The sequence below is a fragment of the Bos mutus genome, chromosome 28 (assembly GCF_027580195.1).
Source record: "Bos mutus isolate GX-2022 chromosome 28, NWIPB_WYAK_1.1, whole genome shotgun sequence".
Taxonomy (NCBI): domain Eukaryota; kingdom Metazoa; phylum Chordata; class Mammalia; order Artiodactyla; family Bovidae; genus Bos; species Bos mutus.
Genome location: NC_091644.1, coordinates 18,963,911 through 18,986,905, shown reverse-complemented (window position 1 = coordinate 18,986,905; position 22,995 = coordinate 18,963,911). Strand labels below are relative to the sequence as shown.

The 22,995-nt window shown below is 50.3% G+C and overlaps 1 protein-coding gene across 17 annotated transcripts in view; it reads left to right on the top strand.

Moving 5' to 3' along the window:
• PALD1 (phosphatase domain containing paladin 1) overlaps nucleotides 1-22,995 on the top strand; it is a 106,516-nt gene that overhangs the window by 45,734 nt on the left and 37,787 nt on the right. For 12 of the 17 annotated variants that reach the window (XM_070364969.1, XM_070364965.1, XM_070364960.1 and 9 more), the window contains 2 exons: nucleotides 19,189-19,402; nucleotides 21,961-22,063. In XM_070364969.1, coding sequence (XP_070221070.1) covers nucleotides 19,218-19,402; nucleotides 21,961-22,063 — 288 coding nt within the window. In that variant the 5' untranslated portion in view covers nucleotides 19,189-19,217. Of the gene's footprint in view, nucleotides 1-3,711; nucleotides 3,886-7,675; nucleotides 7,799-18,744; nucleotides 18,860-19,188; nucleotides 19,403-21,960; nucleotides 22,064-22,995 lie in introns of those variants that run through there. The other 5 variants (XM_070364964.1, XM_070364958.1, XM_070364957.1 and 2 more) reach the window with 3 other exon arrangements.

Here is a 22,995-nt window from a genome sequence, read left to right as displayed (position 1 = left end):
GAAGGTCATCAGCAGGTGGGGCTCCCCATGGAATGTTTGGCCTGTCATTCATCCGGCGAGGTCACTTCCTGTCTGGATAAGCCAGCCACTTTTCCTGCCACAGCCTTGCATGTGGGGGTTTCACAGGAATCATGGGTGTGGGGCCCAAGGGAGGCTACCTGAGGTCAAGTTCAATGTCCAGCTGATGCCTTTTATTCTGGGGGCACTGAGACCCAGGGAGGGCAGGGCACTTCCTGAGGTCAGGACTCTGGAGCACACTGCAATTGTAGGGCCTCTGTGGGTTTCCCCTGGGGTCGCAGGCCTGCAGGGTAAAGGGAGGAGGTCGCTTGGCCTCCCTGGGCCTCCTTTTCTTCTTCTGTGGAAGCTGGGGGAGCTTGCTGTCAGATCTGCCTCTAGAACTGATCTGGTCAGCCCTGGACATCCTTGACCTTGTTTAGCCCTCTCTTCGCTGCAGGACCCTGAGTCTCATGGAGGTTCAGGAACTGACCTGGGTCTTTGTCGGGAATGGTGCTGAGGGTCTAGCCAGGTCTTTCTGACTCTAAAATCCTGGTTTCTTCCATCTTCCAGGGAAGGTATTTAGCTTTTCCTCAATGACGACTCAGGAACAGCCTCACTCTTCTGACCTTTTCCTGTGGATCGTGGTCTTCTTGGGCTGTCGAGTTGACACGGAACCCTGGTTCCTGGCATCAGTGTAGTGTGAATATTCTTTTATCCCCCCTATTTTTTTTTTTCTCTGTAAATAGTCTCTGTTCACATAGGAAAATCAAAGAAATAAAAGATATGCAGAAAGGTTAGGAAAATCATCCATGGCCCCACTTCCCGGTGATAACGACAGTGATAACCATTCATGTTTGGAGATTTGTTCTTCCAGACATTTTTCGTTGTGTAGTGTGAGTGCGTGTGCTTGTGTACAGGATTCCTCTCTCCTTTTTAATAGGGCAAAGCTCTAAATTGCTGTTTAGTGTCTCCCCCAACTGAACATACAGTAGATATTTTCCTATCAGTAAATAAGGGGCTCCTTCTTTCTTTGGAAACTCTTACATTGGAGCTTAACAACACATCACAGATGTACAGCTTGAATTGAGCACAGCCTTCGGAGCCTTACCAGGTCAAAGAACATAATTCCTCCAGCACCCTGGCCCTGTACCCCATCGCCACCCCCTCCTTCCTGCTCCAGACGTGACTTCCAGCACCATGCACCAGTTTGGCTTGATTTTGAGTTTTAGACAAATGGAATCATATCGTGTTTGCTTAGTTTGGCTTCTTTGGCTCCACAGTCTGTTAGCGACGGTCATCTGAGGTTCCATCTGTTTGAATGATGATGTGATGACGTCTGTGGTATGTTCAACTTCGACCACTGTTGATGTGAGAGATGTTTCCAGTCTTTGACTAATGTAAACAAAGCTGTACCCAACACCTTTGTGGCCATATCTTTGAGTATTTCCTGTGACTCGATTGAAAATTTGCTGATTGCAAAATTTAGAATGATTGCCAGTTTGTCCTCCAGGGAGCCATGCCAGTTTACACCTTGCCCCATCCTTAGGAGGGCGCCCATCCCTGGCACCCTTGCAGAGACCAGGTGTTTTCACCCTGCTGAACCTGTGAGGCCATGAAAGGCAACACGTGGCAGCCACTCCCAGTTTTAAAATTACAGCTTAGGGTGAATATCTTTTCTCACATTTATCAGTCATTTGTATTTCTTCTTTGTTGTGTCTTTGGGTTTTTTTTTTGTATGCTTTACTTTTATTATATACTTGTTTTCTCATTTAAAAAAATCCCTCTATATAAAATGATAAATAATAAAAATATGTTGAAAATATTTTTATCCATTTGTCAGTTGTCATACAACTGTGGTTTTTCTGTGTTAGATGAAACCTGACCATTAAAAAAATAATTTTTAATTGGAGGATAATTGCGTTCCAGCGTTGTGTGGTTTCTGCTCTACAGCAGTGCAAATCAGCCGTAAGTATATGTATATATCCCCTCCCCCCTTGAGTCTCCCTCCCCACCCCCAGTTCCACCGAGTAGTCATCACAGAGCTCCAAACTGAGCTCCCTGCCTTCTACAGAGGCCTCCCACCTGTTACCTGTTTCACCTTGGTAACGTGTTTCTCAATTTGTCCCGCTCTCTCCTTCCTCTGCTGTGCCCACAAGTCCATTCTCTGTCTCCGTCTCTATTCCTCCCCTGCATATAGGTTCATCAGTGCCGTTTTTCTAGATTCCATATATACGCACTAACATATTTGTTTTTCTCTTAGGTCTGTCCACCTTGGTTCAACTGACTCAAATTTGTTGAAAAGCTGACTATTTTATAATGTAGTCTGCTCCATCAATATTTTACTATATTTATCCCCTGGCGTTTTGCATAGAAAGTCCTTTTCTGCCCCAAGAGTATATACGTATTAACTTACGTTCTCTTTTTCCGCTTCCGGGTTCCCTTTGTAGTATGCCGTTGTTCATCCCTCTCTGCTTACCTCGGAGCCTGACGTTAGCTGAGGGACAGCTTGGTGGTTAACAGCCTGTGTGCGCTTGGAGGCTTTTGGCCGCCTGTGTGCCCTTAGGCAGATTATGCAGTCTCTCTGTGCCTCCGTGTCTGTACCTGCAAAAAATGGGATGGTAGGCCACAATAACCATTGGGTTATGGTGGGGGTGAAACCATGGCTATTTGCAAACTTTTTAGTCTCAATACTGCTTCCTTTATACTCTTTATACCCTTCTTTAATACCCTTTTTATACTCTTAAAAATTGAAGCCTCTTGTTTATGTGGGTGATATATTTATAAATTGATATTGACCATGTTAAGAATTAAAACAGTATACTTAAAGACATATTTATACATTCATTTCAAAATAACAATAGCAAACCCATTATATGTTACACATAAATAATTTTTTTTTTCTGAAAAATAACTATGTTTTAAATATAGTGGGATAAGTGGCATTGTTTGGCCAATCTATAAATCTCTTTAATGTCTGGTTGAATAGAAGACAGCTGGATTCTGATATCTGTTCCTGCGTTTGGTCTGTTATGATATGTTGATCAGTTGAAGTATAGGAAGAAAATCTAGCTTCACACAGGTAAGTCATTGGAAAGGGCAGGAATATTTTGTTAGCCTGAGGATGTTTTCCTTTGATGCTGCATAAAAGTAATAATTTCTTAAAGGGAATGTAGAATCTGAAAACACATTGATGAACTTTTCATATTTTGTTACATATTTTGTTACAATGGCTTTTTGACCAGGTGTGGTTTGGTAACATATATCAGTGATTGGGAAAATACTGGTTCAGTGAGTTTGGATCTTCCAAATGTGGGACAGTTCATTTCATCATATCCCACAATTGCATGTGTTCGCATCATCAATCATATCATTGCAAAATCTTTATGTTTTAGGAAGCTTTCAGATTCACAGTGACTGATTCAGGTTTTCTAGAATTCTGATTTTTCTTTAAATGTTCAAACTTATCACTGGCAACAAATGCTGTCGGTTATTTTCCTTGAAGGGACAGGCTCACTTTGTTCGTTTTGGAGAAAATGTCTACCAGATACCCAGTTCTGAATAACATTTTTTTTGTCTGTCAGCCATTCTTTTGCATAAAAGGGATGCTCCACGGATGAAGGGGCTGCTTCAGCCGACAGTGCAGACCAGTTTACGAGGGTTTATCTTGCAGACAGCTGTCGTGTGCTGGTAACTAGCCCATGTGCTTCTTCCCAGGTTATTACCCGCATTATTGAAAAGACATGTACTCCACTGCTCTATCAAGGACGTCCTTAAGCGACACTGGTGTATTTTGTCATCGCAATTGACGACCAGCCCAGTCTGGGGCCACTGCTGAGCCTCCTGCTGAGTGTCTAGCACTTCCACCCACTGTGGCCTTTGCTCCTCATGGTGAGAAGGGCAGTGATGGCTTAGTACCTGAGATCACTTTGACCCTGTGCTTCATTCGTTGGAGCAAAAGAGCTCTTCCTGGTCAGGGTCTTCCCTGCTCAGAAAAGTGAAGCCAGATGTACAGGGAGGTGAGGGAGAAGGGTAGGAGGCCCCCGGTCCTGGCTCTTTCTTCCACTGTCTCTGTGACTGAGCAGGTCTCTGGACCTCAGTGTGCTCTTCTGTAAAATGAGAGGGACAGACTGGACTCTCAGAGGTGGGTGTGACTCTAACTTAAGATACATATTGGTGCTTAAGGGGAATTTAGACCCTGTCCCGTGTCTGCATGTGTGTGTGTGCTGGATGTTGGGGGATGAGCCCCAGGGCCGGGGGTGGGCTGGTGTGAACCCCTGCCCTGGGCCCAGGCTGAAAATCTGAAACCCCGCTCTCTCCCCTCCTCCCCAGCTCTCCCCTGGCCCCACCCACAGTAGGGGAATCCTGGAGCATGGTGACTTCCTCTGTGTTTGTTCTGTGGCTGAGACAGATGTTTCCTGCAGCTGGCCACTCAGCCTCCTGCCCTATTTTTAGCTCCATTGTTACCCGCCCCAGGCATCTGGCTGCCAGCGGTCCGTGAGAGGCTGTGGCCCTGGAAGGGGTGCTCTTCCCTGGGTCCAGCTTGTTCTCTGCCTGCTGCAGGTCCCTGGGTTAAGCTTCCCAGTGTCTTTGGGGAAAGTGAGGCTGGCTTCAGGAGAAATGGGAGAGTGATAGGTGGACAGTTCAGTGGAAAGGGCCCAGGCTGCGGAACCAGAGGCCTGGCTCTGTTATGTTGTGTGGTGAACTCTCTGAGCCTCAGTTTTTCCATCTGTTAAATGGCACAAAAGTGTGTGCGTCTGCCTTTCTCATAGAGTTGTTCTGAAGCTGAAATGATGGTAGATGTGCAATTTGTTTAGCACAGAGACATTTGGAACCTACGACTACTGGGGATTCTACCCTGGGCGGGGGGTTGGAGTGGGGGCGGTGCGGAGGAGCATCAGATCCAGAGTGGGGAGATGAGGCGTCTACTTACCAAATGCCAGTCCAGTGGGTTCAAAGTCAGGGTCGTTTGGGGTCCAGCCTGTGTGTTAGAAGATTTGGAGGGGACAGGGACATTTCCACTGCATGGTAATGGATGGGATGAAGGCGTGAGGGTAGGGATGGCATTCCTGGTTGTAGGACCAGGAGGGCAGAGGCGTGGAGACAGGGAAGGGCCAGATGCATCCTGGGAGATTCCAGCAGTCAAGGGCCTTGAGCATCTCTGGCTAGCAGCTCTGGCGGTGCTCCTCCCTAGGAGGGGCCCCACAGTGGGTCTGGGGACCAAAAGCTTGGCAGCCCTCTTCCTGGGCTAGCGGTCAGCGCAGCAGCTCTGCTTCTAGTTGTTTTATACATTGAACTTCTGTGAAAGATTGATTTTGCGCAGAGGGTTGAGCTGCTAAAATCTCCTCCTACTAATCTTGACCAGGCCTCCTACTTCCTAGGTGGACATCAAGTGTGACCCACAGAGGGCTAGGTTGAATTTGAGGCTTCTCAGAGAACCTGTGCTGGAGGGGAACATCTCTTGGAGCTTGACTTGCTCCATCCCATGGGGCAGCTGAGAATTTGGCTTTGCCTGGAGTGGCAGGGGTGTGGAGGGTAAATAGGGGATGCTGAGGGTGGGAACGGGAGGCTTGAAGGCCAGGCAAGGGAGTCTAGACTGGAGGCCACAGGGCTGGGATGGATGGGGACAAACTGCAGAATTGGGTCATCGTTCTTCCCAGCTCCTTAAAATGATGCTTCAGGTCCCTATGGCATTGCTGGAGGTCAGGAATGGGGTTCAAGTGTAAGTTCCCAGTGGCCCTTTGGAGCCCAGTCCCTGGAAGCAGCCAGCAGAGTGTTGGCAGGGTCAGGGCTCTAGGTGTGGTGTCAGGAGACTGTAGGCTCTGCTGGCCTAGAAAAGCCCCAGTGGCCAGCTTCTTGGAGCACCGTCACTGGGCGTGGGGGTGTCCAGGTGCTTCTAACCCTGCTCTCTCTGAGGCCCTCCCACTATTCCTAATCCTAGATGGAGAGGAGCTTCAGCCTCTTTCAGGCACAGAAGGAATGTCCTTCCCAGAGTTGACTGACACCTCCCTAGGGATGTTGATACTCCCCTCCTGTTCGACAGAACCTATAGGCAGAGTCCCTCCCAGCCAGATTATACCTTCTTGTTTTCTGCAGAGTTCTCAGAAAGGCCTCGAGAGGGACTCGGAGAGACTCCAGATGGGGAGACTTGTGGTCTCTCTCTTCCATTTTGGAGGAATGGAGCCCAAGCCTCTATCTATAGGGTGGAACAAACATTTAGCAGCTTGGAACCTTCTAGATTTCTGCAGCTGACTTGGAGAAGGCTTCTGCATCACATGGTCTGTCAGTCAATCGTGGCGTGACATTTGTGCATATCCTTAGCTACCCCTTGGGCCCTGGTGGCTGTGGACAGTGTCTTCTGTATTCCGTGAGCCGCTGTGGCTCCAGCGTGGGCTGGACTCACGGGATCCTGGTGGTGTTGACCTGCCGGAGCACGACCAGAAGGAACTTGATGTTCTCCTGAGAAAGGAGGAAGAAGGAAGTTGTGCCTTGCAGCTTGTGGTCATTGAGGGCCATCCCTAAAAATAACAGAGTGCATTCGTCAGGATTAGATTTGGCTGCGAGTAGTAGGAAAAGCCAAATGACAGTGGTTTACACAAGATGGAAGTTTATTTCTGTGTCCTGTCCGAGCCCGGAGCTCTGCAGTCCAGGCCACGATATGGTGATTCTGCTATACAGATTCCCGGGGTGTGGCTTCATGTGCTCACAGCTCAAGATGGCTGCAAAATGTCAGCCTTCATGCCTGTGTTCCAGGCAGCAGGCTGGAGGAAAGGAGTAAAGGGGGCTCATAGGGAAGGATCCGGAATTTGCCAAGGACACTGCCCCTCATGTTTCATTAGCTAGGATTAGTCACCTGGCCCAAGTAGCTTCGGGGGAGATCAGGAGTTTGGGCCTGGCTGTAGGCAGTCACATGCTCAGCTAGCTGCCCTGTCCCTCGTCCGGTTTGTTTAATACAGATGAAGGGAGGGAGTGGGGCTGAAGGGGATGTGGGCCTTCCTTTTTTTGGGGGGGGGCTGCTATGCATCTTATGGGATCTTAGTTCCCCAGCCTGGAATTGAGCCTGTGCCCCTTGCAGTGAAAGCACAGAATCTTAACCAAAGGACCACTGGGGAAGTCCCCACTGTGGGCATTTACCGGAGGTTTTTCTCAGGCTGAGAAGCTGAGCCAGTGGTTCAAAGGTGGCAGAATCTCCACCAGGGAGATTTCTCTGGAGGAGGCCAGTCCTGCCTTGGGACCAGAAAGCCACATGCTCCAGGACAGGAGTGGAAGCAGGGGCTGAGCCCAAGAGAGAAAGGCTTTCCAGGGGCTGGAGCCAGCCCCATGGAGTGGTCACAGTGAGGGAGGTGGGCCACCCTATTCTCAGAGGGTTGGTGTGTGCTGAGACAGTGGGGCCTGTCTGGGCTGCTAGGGCCTGAGGGAAGAGGACACGCTTGGGAAAGATGGAAGACCCACAGGGGCGGGGACACAGGTGGACCGCATACGGTGCTTGTGGGGCTGGCCCAGGACGAGGGCTCTACTTGAGCACTGTCCCCACCTGGCCCACAGGCCTGGGGGGTGGCAGGGGCCCCTCCAGGGGCGTCCCACAGCACCCTGTTGCTGGGCATATTTGGGTTCTCTGGAGATCTGGAGTTGTATTTGAAATTCCTTGACTTTCAGGTCCTAGCAGCTAATGAGAATGGAAAGAAACAAAACCACAGGGCTCAAGCACTTTGCCTGTGTGGACTGAAGACTTTCTCCTTCCAGATGAGCTGCCTTCTCTGAGGCTTCAGTGAGGGGAATGTGTGGGAAAGTAGCTTCTTATAAGGTACAGTACAGTTCAGTTCAGTCGCTCAGTCGTGTCTGACTCTTTGTGACCCCATGAATCGCAGCACGCCAGGCCTCCCTGTCCATCACCAACTCCCGGAGCTCACTGAGACTCACGTCCATCGAGTCAGTGATGCCATCCAGCCATCTCATCCTCTGTCGTCCCCTTCTCCTCCTGCCCCCAATCCCTCCCAGCATCAGAGTCTTTTCCAATGAGTCAACTCTTCGCATGAGGTGGCCAAAGTACTGGAGTTTCAGCGTTAGCATCATTCCTTCCAAAGAAATCCCAGGGCTGATCTCCTTCAGAACGGACTGGTTGGATCTCCTTGCAGTCCAAGGGACTCTCAAGAGTCTTCTCCAACACCACAGTTCAAAGGCATCAATTCTTCGGTGCTCAGCTTTCTTCACAGTCCAACTCTCACATCCATACATGACCACAGGAAAAAACCATAGCCTTGACTAGACGAACCTTTGTTGGCAAAGTAATGTCTCTGCTTTTGAATATGCTATCTAGGTTGGTTATAACTTTTCCTTCCAAGGAGTAAGCGTCTTTTAATTTCATGGCTGCAGTCACCATCTGTAGTGATTTTGGAGCCCCCCCAAAATAAAGTCTGCCACTGTTTCCACTGTTTCCCCATCTATTTCCCATGAAGTGATGGGAAGGGTAGCTAAATTTTAAACATTTTTTAATTTTAAAAATACTTTAAATACCAATTTTTTATTTTGAAAGATTTCAAACCTACTGAAAAGTTGAAAGAAGAGAACGCAAGTCCCTCCTCACCAGTTGCTAGTATTTGTTCCCTCTGCCCCCTACTCCCTAAACCATATGAAATTCATAGATGTTAGGATCCTGCACCTGTAAACCCTTCAGCTTGTATCTCCTAAGAATGAGGACATTCTCCTTGTTTCCACATTTCATTATGGCATCCAAGGAAGTTGAGCTTATTTATCCAACAAAATATAATCTGTGTTCAGATTTTCTGACTTTTCCTCAAAATGTCCATTGTAGCCCCCTGCCCCCATCTCCAATCTAAGGTCCCACCACATAGGCAGAGTTCCTCTCAGGACAGCTGAGCCACCATGGGGAGCTCCTGAGGTAGGGAGCTCCCTAAACCTGGAGGCAGACAATGAGGGGTGTTGGAAAGGGCCCTTTTCCTTCCTGAGGGTCCCAGATTCCAGGAGCCTGCAGGCCCCACTGGAGCATCTGGTGACATGTGCCAGGGTCTTTGCTGGCTGCAGAGCAGGCAGGAGTCCCCTCTCTGTTCTCCACCTGTCAGGTGAGCTGAGAAGGAGGCTCGTTTACCCTTCAATGAGAGTGGGGGCCTGCTGTTCCACCTGCAGCTTCTCCCAGCCCAGGGGTCCACCTGCAGGGTGATCCCCTTACTCTGACCTTGGCTCCCACTCACTGCAGTTCCTCAGCTGGCTGCCCAGTCGCTCTGCCCCGCCTGCCTTTGTCCCACCTCCAGTTCCATCTCTTGGGGCTCCCCGTTGTTTGCAGGCCGAAGTCTGGAACTCAGGGCCTGCCACACAGAGGGAGCCCACTGCTGAACACAGGGCATTATTTCTAAACATGCATTCACCTTCTGATTTTAATTTTTAACCTTTTTTTTTTTTCAGTTTAGAAAAAATGGAAACATTTCAGAAAGATATTCAGCTGATGAAGGTCTCCTGAAATCTCAGATCCCAGATAGCTTCATTTAATTTTATTAAAATATTTATTTCTTTATTTGGCTGCACTGGGTCTAGTTGCAGCAGTGGGATCTTTAGTTGGGGCACGCAGGAGCTAGTTTCCTGATTAGGGATTGAAACTCGGCCTCTTGCATTGGGAGTGCGGAGTCTTTGTCACTGGATCAGGGAAGCCCCTTTTACTTTTTTTTAAAATTGACCTCATCCTAGTTTTAAAGAGGCTAAGGAGCAGAGATTGTGTGAAGGGGTGGGTCTGGGTGACCCGTCAAAGACAGGAGGTGATGGGCCATGCAGCAGAAACCGGAATTCTGCCTCTACCAAGCCATATAGCCTGGGGAAATTCACATAGCTGGCCCTGCTTAGCAGTTTTCTTTCTGCAAAGTGGGAGCCATACACCCTATTCACCTCCCTTGAGGGTTGTTGTCAGGAGCAAAGATAAACAACAAAGGCAGAAAACCCCACCAGGCTGTAGGAATGGAATGATTATTATGGGAACATGAACGACCACAGGCAGAGGGCACAGGGTGGCACAGGCACCAAGCTGAGGGTGTACTGGGGGGTTAGCGGTGGGTGAGGAGGGGTACGCTGGGTGGGGAGCTGTGGCCGCTGTCCAACTTTGAAACTACTGCAAATAACCATACTTAAAAACATTCCCAAAGTAATAATGTTTGTTGTAGGAGATTTAGAAGTGGTGAATAAGCAAAAAAGAAGATGAATAACCATATTCAGTCCCCCAGCTCAGAAATAAATACTATAATGTTTAGACGTCTTTCCACCTTCTGTGCCTGCTTGGGGAGTATCATCCTTGGTCCCATCAGCAAGGAGCTGGCCAGGGTGAGAGGGTGAAGTGATGGAGCTGATTTGTTCCCTCAGCAAGTGTGTATCTGGCTTTTCCCTGGAGCCAGGCAGCAGGACCCAGGACGTAGGATACCCACTGCTGGGAACAGCATGCAGTGGAAGAGAATGGAGAGTCCCATTTTGTGATGCTCACAGTGGGCAGTGGGAGCTGAGAGATGGGGGTGGGTGTGTAGTCAGGGAGAGCTTCCTGGAGGAGCTGGCAGGTAGGATGTGGAAGGGTGGGGAGGAGGGCAGTCCTGGTGAGAGAGTCTAGGGTGGGAGCATCTTTCCCCATACCCTCTTGTGTGGGCTGAGACTGGTCCTTGATGCCAGGCGCTCTTCTGTGGTCCTGAAAGATGCCCCCAAGTCGTCACGTGTTCATCTCAGAAACGTTTCCTGAGCATATGCTGGGACCCATGTGCAATTTGGTGCTGGGGCCAAGCTATGGGCACTTTAGGCACCGACCAGCTCTTGGGAAGTTGGAGAGGCTGCTGCTGTAGACATAATCCCATCCGTGAGGCAACTGAAAAGTAAAAGGAGGTCGTGAGCAGGAGAAGTGCTGAGGGGTGGGGTGTTGACAGCAAGTATTGCCAGGACCTCAGAGAGGCTTCTGAGGCGGGACATTTGAGCCACGACCAGGGGAAGGGGCAGCCGCGTGAACAAGCTAGAGGGTGTCCCAGGCAGAGGAGTGGTGGGTGCTCGTGAGAAGGGGGCCTGTGGTGTTGGAAGGAGGAGGTGGACTTGGCCTGTGGCTGGAGCGTCAGAGCAAGGGGAGGGGGCGGGGGCCTGTCCGCTGGGGTGAGGGCTTTGCATGTCACAGCATGATGGACGGAAATGACATGACCTCCGCCTGAGTTTCCTCTGCCTGTGGTCGTCCGTGTTCCCATGGTAATCATTCCTTTCCTGCAGACTACTGGGGCCTTTCTGTGTCTTTGTGGCTTTTCTATCTGTGCTACTGACAACAACCCTTAAGGGAGGCGAGACAGGGTTTATGACTCCCACTTTACAGAAGAGGAAGCAGCTAAGTAGGGCGGACGATATGATTTAGGGCTTTAAAGATCCTTGTGGCTGCTGCTTGGAGGATGGGTTGCAGGGGGACAGAGAGAAGGAGGAAGCCTTCTTTCCTGGAGGCTGCTATTGTTGGACTAGTCAGGGGCCAGTGACCAGAGCAGTTGGACCAACGAAAGATGTGGGTGGGTTTTCAGAGCAAAGAGAGGACTTGCCCAAGGCTCCAGAGAAGAGCTAGACTCTCTTTGTTCTTTTCTCTTTTTAATAATTTTTTTATTTGAAAAATTTATTGGTTGTGCTGGGTCTGAATTGCTGTACGTGGGCTCTCTCTAGTTGCACTGAGTGAGGGCTGCTCTGTAGTTGTGGTGTGCAGGCTTCTCATTGCAGTGGCTTCTCTGATTGCAGAGCACAGGCTCCAGGGCGTGTGGGCTTCAGTAGGTGCAGCTCCCGGGCTCTAGAATAATGGCTTGAGTCGGACACAACCGAAGTGACTTAGCAGCAGCAGCAGCAGCAGCAGCAGTTGTGGTGCACAGGCTTAGCTGCCCCACAGCTTGTGGACTACTCCTGGACCAGGGATCAAACCCATGTCTCCTGTGTTGGCAGGCAGATTCTTTACCACTAAGCCACCAGGGAATCCCCTCTCTTGGTTTTTTACCAAGACCAGAAGATTGAAACTTTCCTAAGTGGCTTACCAAAGCAGTGAAACGAGGAGACTTACAATTGTGTGTTTCTACAGCAGGGCAGCTGCTGTGGCCCAGCCCCGCTGGGCCCTGTTGTTTGCCCAGGATGACAGCCAGGGGACTACTGAGCCCACTTATTCCTCCAGACTTTCCTTTGATAGGCAGTGTCTAGATGTGGCCCTGGTCCTGGCCTGGGAGGGTTAGATCTGGTACCAGTCTGTGGTTACAGGGAGGGGATATGGAGAAGGTAGGGAGAGAGTACAGGGAGCCTGGGATCTGGGGTGATATGAAGGGCAGCTAGTGAGCTGTGCCCTTGTTGTGTGTTGAGCTGGGTAGGTGTCACCTTAAATACATTCACTTACTTCATCCCCAGATGATCCAGTTAGGGAGGCAGAGTTATAGTTGGGGTTATAGAGTTTATAGTTGGGGAAACTGAGTCTCAGAGAAGTTAAGCCATGTGCCACAGGACTAGTACGCGGTAGGGATGGGAATTTCGGCCCCAGAGTCCACCTTTCACATCAAGTTATCTGTCTGTGTCTGTGCTTAGTCGCTCAGCTGTGTCTGACTCTTTGCGACCCCAAGGACCGTAGCCCACAAGGCTGCTCTGTCCATGGAATTCTCCAGGCAAGAATACTGGAGCAGGTTGCCGTGCCCTCCTCCAGGGGATCTTCCCGACCCAGGGATCAAACCCAGGTCTCCCACCTTGCAAGTGGATTCTTGACCGTCTGAGGCATCACACTGAGTTGAAATCACTGTTTCTCCAACTAGGTGTGAGGATATTGGGGAGTTCTCACTTTTCTGTCTGTTGAATGGATATGCTAGCACTGCCTTCCTGGGTTTTTCTCATGCCCCACACAGAAGGTTATAAATTCATACCTGCCTCTGTCGTGTCTCCTGCAAGACAAATGCTCAATGCTATTTTTATCTTCCACTTTTTTTTTTTTGGTAAAAGCAAAATCCTCTGGATTTCCTTTGGTTAGTGAAAACAGTTATTAATGTAGGTCTTTTGGAAGAGCAAAGTGGCATAAAGGGAACTTTCAAAAAGATGGGGGATACCTGTATAAAGTGAGCCACAAGTTTTTTCAATTAATGGTTTATAATGCTGTGATAGTTTCATCATATGTGTCATTTTTTTAAATTGATTAAGTTTTTGGCTGTGCCATGCAGCATATGGGGGTCTTAGTTCCCTGACCAGGGATCAAACCCATGGCCCCTGCAGTGAAAGCACGGAGTTATAACCATTGGACTACCAGGGAAATCCCACATGTCATTTTAAATAGCCACATAAAGAAGCAAAACTGAATAGATGAACTTAATTGTAGTAACATATGTTATTTAACCCCAATATCAAAATACTGTAATTTTGACATATAATCAACTGAACTAACCATATCATCAACGATACTAACTTGTTTGAGATGTTTCACGTTTTTGGTGCTAAGTCTTTGAACCCAGTGTTTATTTTGCACTTGCCGTGCATCCCAGTTGGCAGCTACTGTATTGCACAGCGCAGCTCCAGAGTCTGATTGATGCGTGTTAGTCTGACATGCATGCTAGCAGCTGATTTTTATGGAGCACTCACCGACCAGGCCCTGTTCTGCAGGCTTGTCTAATTACACGGTGGAGCCTTGACCCCACAGGTTTGAACTGCGAGGTTCACGTATATGTGAGTTTTTGTCATAGATCCCTGCTGCGCGGCCTGTGGTTGGTTGGATCCTATACTCGGAACTGCCGGTGCACACCGTGGATGGCACGGAGGGTCAACGTTGCTAACCCTCGTGTAGTTCAGGGATCAGCTCTGTTGTTTACCCGTCACGGCAGCCCCATTTCACAGACATGGCGACTAAGGTCCAGAGAGGTAGCTCTGAGGTTTCACAGTGGGTGAGTTCTGGAGTTAAGGAGGAAGAGGTGATGGGAAGGAGCAAGCTCCTCTTTGTTTCTAACAGATTTATTTAGGTAAACTTCATACAACAGGATTCACCCATGTTAAGTGTACAGTTCAGCACTGGCTAATGTATGTAGTTATGTAACCACCACATTCAATACATGGAGTAATTCCCTCTCCCAAAGGTGCCCTCAAGCCCCTGCGTATTGGACTCCCCTGTCCCTGACAACTATCCGTCTGCTTTCTGCCCCTAGAGTTTTACCTTTGCTTGATGTCATACAAATGTCAAACTGTATAGTTTGAAGTCTCTGAGGCTTGATGTGTTTCTCTTAGTATGATGTTTTCAAGGTTCATCCCATGTCATGTGTGTATCAGTTACTTTTTCCTTTTTAAAAATTGCTGCATCGTATTCCATTGTGGGCTTTCCTGGTGGCTCAGTGGTAAAGAATCTGCCCGCCAGTGCAGGAGACGTGGGTTCAGTCCATAGGTTGAGAAGATATCCTGGAGAAGGAAATGGCACCCCACTCCAGTATTCTTGACTGGGAAATCCTGTGGACAGAGGAGCCTGGTGGGCTACTCTATGGGGTTGCAAAAGTGTCACACACAACTTAGCGACTGAACAGCAGTTTCATTCTATAAAAGTGCACGTTTTTTTCATCTGTTCACCAGTTGATAGACTTGTGGGTTGATTTCTGTTGGGGCTATAATGAATCATGCTGACATGGTTTCACTTCTCTTGGGTACTTAGCTACCTGAGAGTAGAAAGTGCTGAGTTGCGTGGTAAGTGTTTGTTCACATTTGTAAGAAACTCCAGAGCTGTCTTGCAGACGTCTGCGACGCTACGCGTAAGCACCATGTCTCCGGTTCTTCCGCAGCTTTACCAACACTTGGTATTGTCGGTCTTTTCACGTTCGTCACTCTAGCGCATTTTGCTAATGATGTAAGATGCTGAACAACTTATATATGCTTATTTGGCATCCGTATGTACCTTCAAATCCTTTGCCATTTTAAATTGGATATTTTGTTAACTTAATATTGAGTTGTAAGAGTTGGCACCTCTTTTTTGTTGCTGCTGTTGTTCAGTCGCTAAGTCATGTCTGACTCTTTGCGACTCCGTGGACTGCAGCATGTCAGGCTTCCCTGTCCTTCACTGTCTCCTGGACTTTGCTCAAACATCCAACCATCTCATTCTCTGTCATCCCCTTCTTCTCTTGCTTTCAATCCTTCCCAGCATCAGGGTCTTTTCCAATGAGTCGGCTCTTTGTATCGGGTTGGGAATAAATGAGATATATTAGATGCTTTGCCGTCAGAGGTCCACCCATTGGTCCTCCTGGCATGCCCCTGGGTCAGTACTCAAGATCACTGGCTATCTCGGGTACCTGTTAAGCCCTCCCCTTTCTGTTCACCCCAGTTAGGCTTGGGAATCACATACTTACCAACAACCCCTGACTTGGCCAGCAGTATGGTGTCTGCTCAGTACAATCTCCCTGTGCTCACAACAAAGGCTCTGCTTTGCCTCAGGCTAGAGTCAGCACGCCCAGCCAGGGGACTTGGGATGGGGGCTAGGAGCCTTGGGTCCCCCTTCTTTCCTTATGACCTCTTCCCTTTTGACTTGGAGCTCATCACTTTTCCTCTCTGGACCTCAGTTACCTCATCTGTAGAAAGGGAAGGTTGGACTAGTTGACTCCAGGGATATAGCTACTCTGAATCTCTGCTCTTGGTGGCTTTGGTGATGGCCATTTGTGGAGGTTCTTGTGGTCACAGCATTCCTTACGGCAGGGCTTGGGATTTTGCAAGAGGGTCTGGTGGGTAGGAAAGGCAAAGAAAGGAATGGGGCAGGGTGATGGCTGCCTCAGGAGCAGATGTCCAGCTTTCTGCTTCAGTTGCGAGGTCCAGACTCTGCTTTAGAATAGCCACCATTCATCTTTTCTGAGCTCACAGGGTTTGACAAGCTGGAGATCATGGTTTCTGTATCATGTCCAGGACAAAGGATAGAGGGGAGGTGGTGGTTTGAATTAGAGATGGAGAAACTGAGACCAGAGTGGTCCTGGGTCTGATCATTATGTGGTGATATGAAGGGAGTGATGAGTGCAAACCACGTTTCCAGATACCTGCAGAGCCCCTGTGTGATGTGAAAATGTCTCTGAGTTCAATGGTGACCGTGTCCTGGGCTCTGAGACATGACAGGGGCAGCCTTTACTCGTGACTGAAGGAAATGCTTGCTTTTAGTCAGAAGTTAGGAAAACAAGGCATAAATGTTTGCAAACCATCCGGGCTCATAGACCCTCCTATCTTACTGTCCAGTCTCATCCTAGTCTACCCCTGATTCTCCTTCTAGCAGAGGGTTGAGCAGTAGGGACCTGCCCCACTCTGCCCTTGCTGGCCCCTGGCCCTGGCCGTGGAGAGCAGTGGTGTCACCGCCGGGACTGCCAATCTTAGGAGCCAGGCCCATGTGGGAGTGGCCTGCAGACTATCTCACCCTCACTGTCACTTTATGACGGGGACACTGAGGCCCAGAGGGGAAAAGTAAGTTGCTGACGGCCCCAGAGCATGGGGCCTGCAGGATGAAGGGCCCTGTACTGGCGAGGCTCACTCTAGCCCGAGGTGAAAGAGATTTTGGGGGAGAGTTGCAGAGTGAGAAACCTGGGAAGCCTGGGGTTTCCCCCTGCTGTCGACATTGCGGAGACAGGTCAACTTTCAGAGGCGGCGGTCCTTCCCCCACTCCTGCAGCCTACAGCTGTGCTCATCTGTACTGTCTCTGGGCTGTCCTCTCAGGGACCGGCTGGGGCCTGTCATCGCCTCTGAAGCCTGTGAGACACTAGAGCTGGAGCTGTGGGGGCGGCGAGGTGGAGGTGTCAGGCCCGGCCTCACCCCGTGGGAGCAGGGCTCGGCTTTGGCCTGGCAGCTGAAGCCAGCTGTTGCCTCCTGCAGGTCTTTCTCATGTCCCGTCCGTCACTCCCTCCTTTGGGACAGCCGCCGAGCCCATTCTTGGAGGCAGCTGTTCCTGCCTTCACCCCCACCCACCCTGCCCAATGCCTCCTTGGCCCAGGCTGCTGAGAGAGGTCTGGGGAATGTTGGGGAGCCATGGAGAGAAGGTTCTGGCTCTGCTGACAGTCAGCAGGAGATCCACTGTGGAGCCCCTCACCTTCTCTGAGCGCCTGAGTTTCTGTTTGGAAATAAAGGCTTAGTCCTTCCACCTTCTACCAAGAAAAAGAAGAAAAGAGAGAAAAAAGAGAGAGATTGGCCCGGGTGTGGAGAGCTGTGACAAGGCTCTTATAAACACAAGGTGTACGTGTTAGCAGAGCTGTCACATGCCTGCTGGGAGTTGTCAAGGATGACAAGGCTGAGCTGGAGAGAGAGGGGACCCTTCCCAGACTGGGAAAGGAGAGGCAGTGGTTTGGGGTGCTGGGGGGGACGGAATGAACAGTCATTCTGTCTGGGTGACTCTGGGAAGGGGAGCCTGAGGGCACCGCCCTGGAATGCTGGGGGAGCATTGCCTGGGAACTCTGACCCCTGGGGGAGGGAGGGCGTGGTGAGCTCAGCCTTCAGAGTGACCTACTTCCCGGGCTTCGTGCTGACTCCTGGCCCCACCATCCACTTCCTGAGATGCTGCTGCTGCTTATGAGAGGGCAGGGCTGGGAGTGTGTGGATGGTGGGGAGCAGCTCATGCCCAGATTAGGGCAGCTTGGGCAGGGGAGCAGAGGGGAGTCATCAGGTTCTAAAGACTGTATCGTCCCTGTGCTTTCAGAATGGAGGGCTTCCCTAGTGGCTCAGATGGTAAAGAATTTGCCTGTCAATGCAGAAGACCCAGGCTCAGTCTCTAGGTTGGGAAGATCCCCTAGAGAAGGGAATGGCTACCCACTCCAGTATTCTTGCCTGGAGAATCCCATGGACAGAGGAGCCTGGCAGGCTATAGTCCATGGGGTTGCAAAGAGTTGGACCCAACTGAGCGACTGACGCTCTCAGGGTGCAGGTGGGAGTGGGAACCAGCGGGCAGGGAACTCTCTCCCCTTCCTGATCCTGGGCCATCAGTGCCGTGGGGAGCAGCTGCCACTGGGCTCTGAGAAAGTTCTGTGAGCCTCTGTCTCCTGTGTCTGTCACCCTCTTCTTGAGTGTATGGAATTCCCAGCCCCTTCTCAGGTTCCTGAACCCGTCGCAGGGTTCTCAGACCCCTGAGCCAGTCTTCCCCACACCCTCTGCCAGCTGTTAGTGGCTCTCCTGGCCTGCTTCTCCAGCCATTCTTTTGTTTTAAGTAGGTTTTACTACCCAGTGTTCAGAAAATGCACATAAGGAAAAAGGAGAAAGTAAAAACTGTCTGTAATCTCATCACCAGCTGATGACAGGTTAGCATCTTGGTGTGTGCCCTCCCAGACTTTTCTCCTGATTTGTGCTCATGTATTAAAATGGATTATATCCTGTGCTTGCTTTGCAGCCTGTTCCTCTTCCCTTCTGGTTGCCTAGCTATCTTTCCACATCAGTCAATATATTTTTAAGGCTGTTTAACATTCCACCTTAGAGATGCCCCATAATTTATTCAGCAAATCCCCTGTTGCAGGCTGTTCCCAGTGTTTTGTTACTATAAATAGCATTGTGATCAACAAAACACCCTTGTAGCCCACTCTTTGCACACATCCTTCACTACTTCCCTAGGAGAGAGCCCTGCAGTGGGAATTGTGAGACCACAAGGATGCCTGGCGTGCCGGATGTCGGGCAAAAGCTTTGGCTGTTGAGATGTTATTGGTGATGTAGATGTTGTTGATGTAGAGTTCAGGGGCCTTGATCTGCTGAGAACGCCCCCAGTCTGGACTTCCCTGGCCTCTTTTGTGACATTCACAGCTATGTTCTGTTCCCATCCAAACCCTTCAAAGCCATCTCCAGACTTCCCTCTGCCTCTGGTTCTCCCTCTGGTGACAGCCTTCCCTTTCTCCGGGTCTGGAAGGCCTGATCTCCATGTGGCCTGACCTAGGTACTTGGAGCCTTGGGTCCTGACCTGGTGGGGATGGCTGGCTCTTTTCTGACTGTCGTATGTTCACTAGGGAGGGGTAAACTGTAAGGGATCAGGGCTGTATCTTCTTATCTGCCCATGTCCATAACTCTCCCCAGAGCAGTGGCAGAGGGCCCAGGCATAGCGGTAGGCCTGTTGACGTGCTTTGCTGAGTGACAGCTGCAGGCAGAGTAGGCCCTCTCTGGGCCTCAGAACTTTGTTCACAGGGCAGAGGTGAGGGGTGGGCTGGGTCCCTTCCTGCTGTGACTGTTCCCACCCCCTCCTTGATTGCATCTCCTCTTACCCCACAGGTCTTGGGTCCTGAGGCTGCCAGCAGACTATGGGTACAACAGCCAGCACGGCCCAGCAGACGGTCTCGGCAAGCGCCCCCTTTGAGGGCCTCCAGGACGGTGGCTCGATGGATGGTCGGCACTCACTCAGCGTCCACTCCTTCCAGACCACGGGCTTGCACAACAGTAAGGCCAAGTCCATCATCCCCAACAAGGTGGCCCCCGTCGTGATCACGTGAGTGGCAGGACAAGTATGACCCTGTCCCCAGAAGACATGGCTGGGGGGAGCTGCCTGGAGGGGTGGTGGCATACAGCACTTAACGTCTCCAATCTGCTTCCATTGAGGAAGACACTGAGGCCAAGAGAGGTTAAGCAGTGTGTCTGGAGTCACACAGCAAGTGGGTGGCAGAGCTGCTGTCTTTTGGGGTTCTCTTAGCTCTTATTACGTTTCATGGCGTGGTTGTCAAGGAGTGTAGGAATGGGAGGAGCGGCTGGCCGGGGGGAGGTTGGGACACTCTTTTGAGAGTAATTTTTTGCTGAACTTTTTAAAAGGAAGTTTATGTACTTAGATACATAAAATTTAGGTTTTTTCCCCCCCACAATCTGTAATTATGGTTCAAAACTGAGGTTGACACCAGGCTGTTAAAGGGCCTTGGGCTGAAAAAGCTGGAAGCTGTTGGTCAACTTTCCTAATTGGGCCCTTCAGGGACTTTTCTGGAGATTACTGAGGGTTTGTTCTGGCCCCATCCTTTGAGAGACCTGGATACCCTGCATGTGTCCTGTGGGCCCAGGGAAGGAGCGGGTGCCGAGAGCTTGAGGCCAGGGAGCCAGAGGGACATTGGCTCCGTTTCCTGGTGATTGGGAAGCCTTGTTTTTCCTCGCATCCACCCACTGAGCTCCCTGCCTTGGGACCCCTCAGGATGGAGGAAGGTAGACATGATTAGCTAAGAACTGGATGTGTTTCCTGGAGTGACGGTTGGCGGAGGCCTAGCAGATGGGGCCTCTGTGTAAGGAAACTGAAGGAGTGATAAATCCGGCCTGCTGGCTTTGGGGCCTGACAGGAAAACTGGAATCATAATACATTACTTTGCTCATAAGGGGAGGAAGGAGATGTTAAATGAAAGGGACCTGATATGTAGTTTTTTGACTAGCGCACGACAGAACTTGGTTTGGGTCTTGAGCACAGTGTTGGAAATCCTGTGCCCAGCTCTGCCTGTCCCCTGCTCTGTGACCTTGGGCAAATCCTTTTCCCTCTCATAAGGGCTTAGTTTCCTTATCAGGATCTGTGGGGATGAGGTTCAAAAAATTTAAGCATGGCACGGCTCAGAACATTCTCTGGCTTGCTGTAAAAACCCACCTCAGTGGTATCCTGCATGCCTCCTAGAGCCAACTGTGACCTAGTGCTCCTTGCGTTGTAGCTTGTTTGTGGAAGGAGGGACCTTAGAAGATCATCCAAAACGGGCTGGCAAACTGTGTCCTTCAGGCCAAATCAGGTCACCACGTGTTTTGGTAAATAAGTCTCTGTTGTGACACAGCCACGCCCCCTCATTTGCATATCACCAAAGGATGCTTAAGGCTGCAGTGGTAGAGTGGAGAAGTTGTGGCAGACTGCGGGGCCCACAAAGCCTGGAGTGTTTGCTATCTGGTCCTTAATAGAAAAGGTTTTCTGACTCCTGATCTAATCAATAGCTTTTTTAGATCAGATATGAAACCTGACCTAGATATAGAAACTGAGTTCTGGGAAGGCAGGATTTGCCCTTCATGGGTCATGTGTGAGAAGGAGGCAGAGCTGGCTGAGGGACCCCAGGTCTCACGACTCCTGTCTAGTGCTCCCCACCCTACTCATTCCATCACCCTTATCCTTTGGTAAAGAGATGTCAGACCCCAGATCATGAGCCCTGGGAGGCTGTGTCAGATTCTTTGCTGTAATCAGCACAGACGCGTTTTGGGTCTGTAATGCACAGCCGTCCCTCAGGTTGAGCATCTTCAGAAATCTGTGTGTTTTGTTTGAAACGGCCCTGGGTGGAGGTAGAACTTTACTAGTAATTAGATTACTAGATGATTAGAGTCCCTGAGGCACTGTGCACTTACTTCATGAGTGCTTTGTCTTCTCACAGCAGCCCTTAGGAGGTGGGAGTGACTGGAGACACTACAGACCACGTAACTTCAAAGCCGTGGAGTCCAAGTCATACCCTGGCCCCAAGGCCTGTGTCCTGAACCACTACACTGTGCTGTGGGATTGTCAGTGTGGGGTTCTTAGACACATCTGATGGAGGGACCATCTGGGGCCAAAGTAAGCCTTGTTTAAGGAGGCTTTAAACAAGACGGCAGCTTCTCTCTACACAAAAGTCCAGGAGGTATTCCAGGCTGGAATGACTGCTCCATAATCGGCCAGGCTCCTCCTTTTGTTGCCCTGCCATCATCAGCATCTACCTCCTGCCGTCACTTTTGGGTGCTTGCCAGAGAGAAGGAAGGAATACGTCTTCTTTCCTTTAAGGGAATGGCCCAGAAGTTGCATACTTCTCCTCACATCCCATTGGGCAGAACTGAATCACATGATCACACTAGGTGCAAGGGAGGCTGGGACTTAGAGTTTTCAGCTGGATGGCCCCGTCACAAATTCAGGGAACTGTTGCTGAGGAAGAAGGGGAGTGTGGATACTGGGGGACAGCAGGCAGCGTCTGTCATAAATGCATGTGTGGGATGGGGTGGCCCTGCTGTGGGCCGGGTGAGGGTGGAGTGTATCCTGGCCACTGTGCTTGCCTGAGGCCAGCTGCATCCTGCCCCTGGCAGGTACAACTGCAAGGAGGAGTTCCAGATCCACGATGAGCTGCTGAAAGCCCATTACACCCTGGGCCGGCTCTCTGATGCCACCCCCGAGCACTACCTGGTGCAGGTGAGGTCAGGCCTGCCCCTCTCTCCCTTCCTGCCTCCCACTGCTCCAGCCCTCCTTCCTCGCAGGCTCCCTCCCTAATCTCCCCCTGCTTCCCCTGTGGCCTCCTTCTCTGCCTCACCCCATCCTCTGGGACCCTGATCCCGCTTGCTCTCCCTCTCTGATACCCTGGGACCTGTTCTTGCTGCCCTGTGGGGACCCTGCTCTTCTGTCCCCATGTGGCCCTTGCCTGGCCCCAGCCTGGCCACACCCCTCTCTCTGAGCACCAAGGAAGACGCACATGGGAACCTGAAGGGCTTGGGGCCCCAGACTGCTCTTCTCAGGCTAGGAATCGTCATCCCATTGTCTTTTGAAGTTTTAGGACTTCTTTAGTGCATAGATAGAGATGTAGACATAGATGTATATCTATCCAGATCTATCTTTTTTTTTAACCTTAAAATATCCCCTGGAAAGTAAAGTCTCCAAGGGCAGATGAGTTTTCATGTGTCTTGGTGACTGCTATAGTCCCAGGTCCTAGAACAGTGCTTGGGTAATCATGTAGGTGTTCAAAAACAGTCAGTGAATGAATTAATGGTAGTCATGATGATTAAACTGTATTTGTTGAAAGAGGGTTTGGGTGGGAGGTAGTGGTGGATGGGGAGGTGGGTGAACGGGTGGATGAGATGACTTCATGGTTTCTTTTTGCCCGGGAATAAATCTCCTAGTTCCTCCTGCCCTCACCTGACCCCTCTTTTCTCTGTGGTCTGCGTTCCCAGCTGGGGAAGGGAGAGACCTGCCCATACGCATGACTGCAGGCCCCTGGGAAGTGGCTCACACTTTTCTCCTAGTTGGTTGCTGGTGTCCCAGCTGTAATTCCCTGTTGAACCCCTTCTCCATGGGGCTTCGCCTCTGGGTGAGAGATGTTTGTTTTCTGCCCTGGGGGCTGTAGGCGCGCC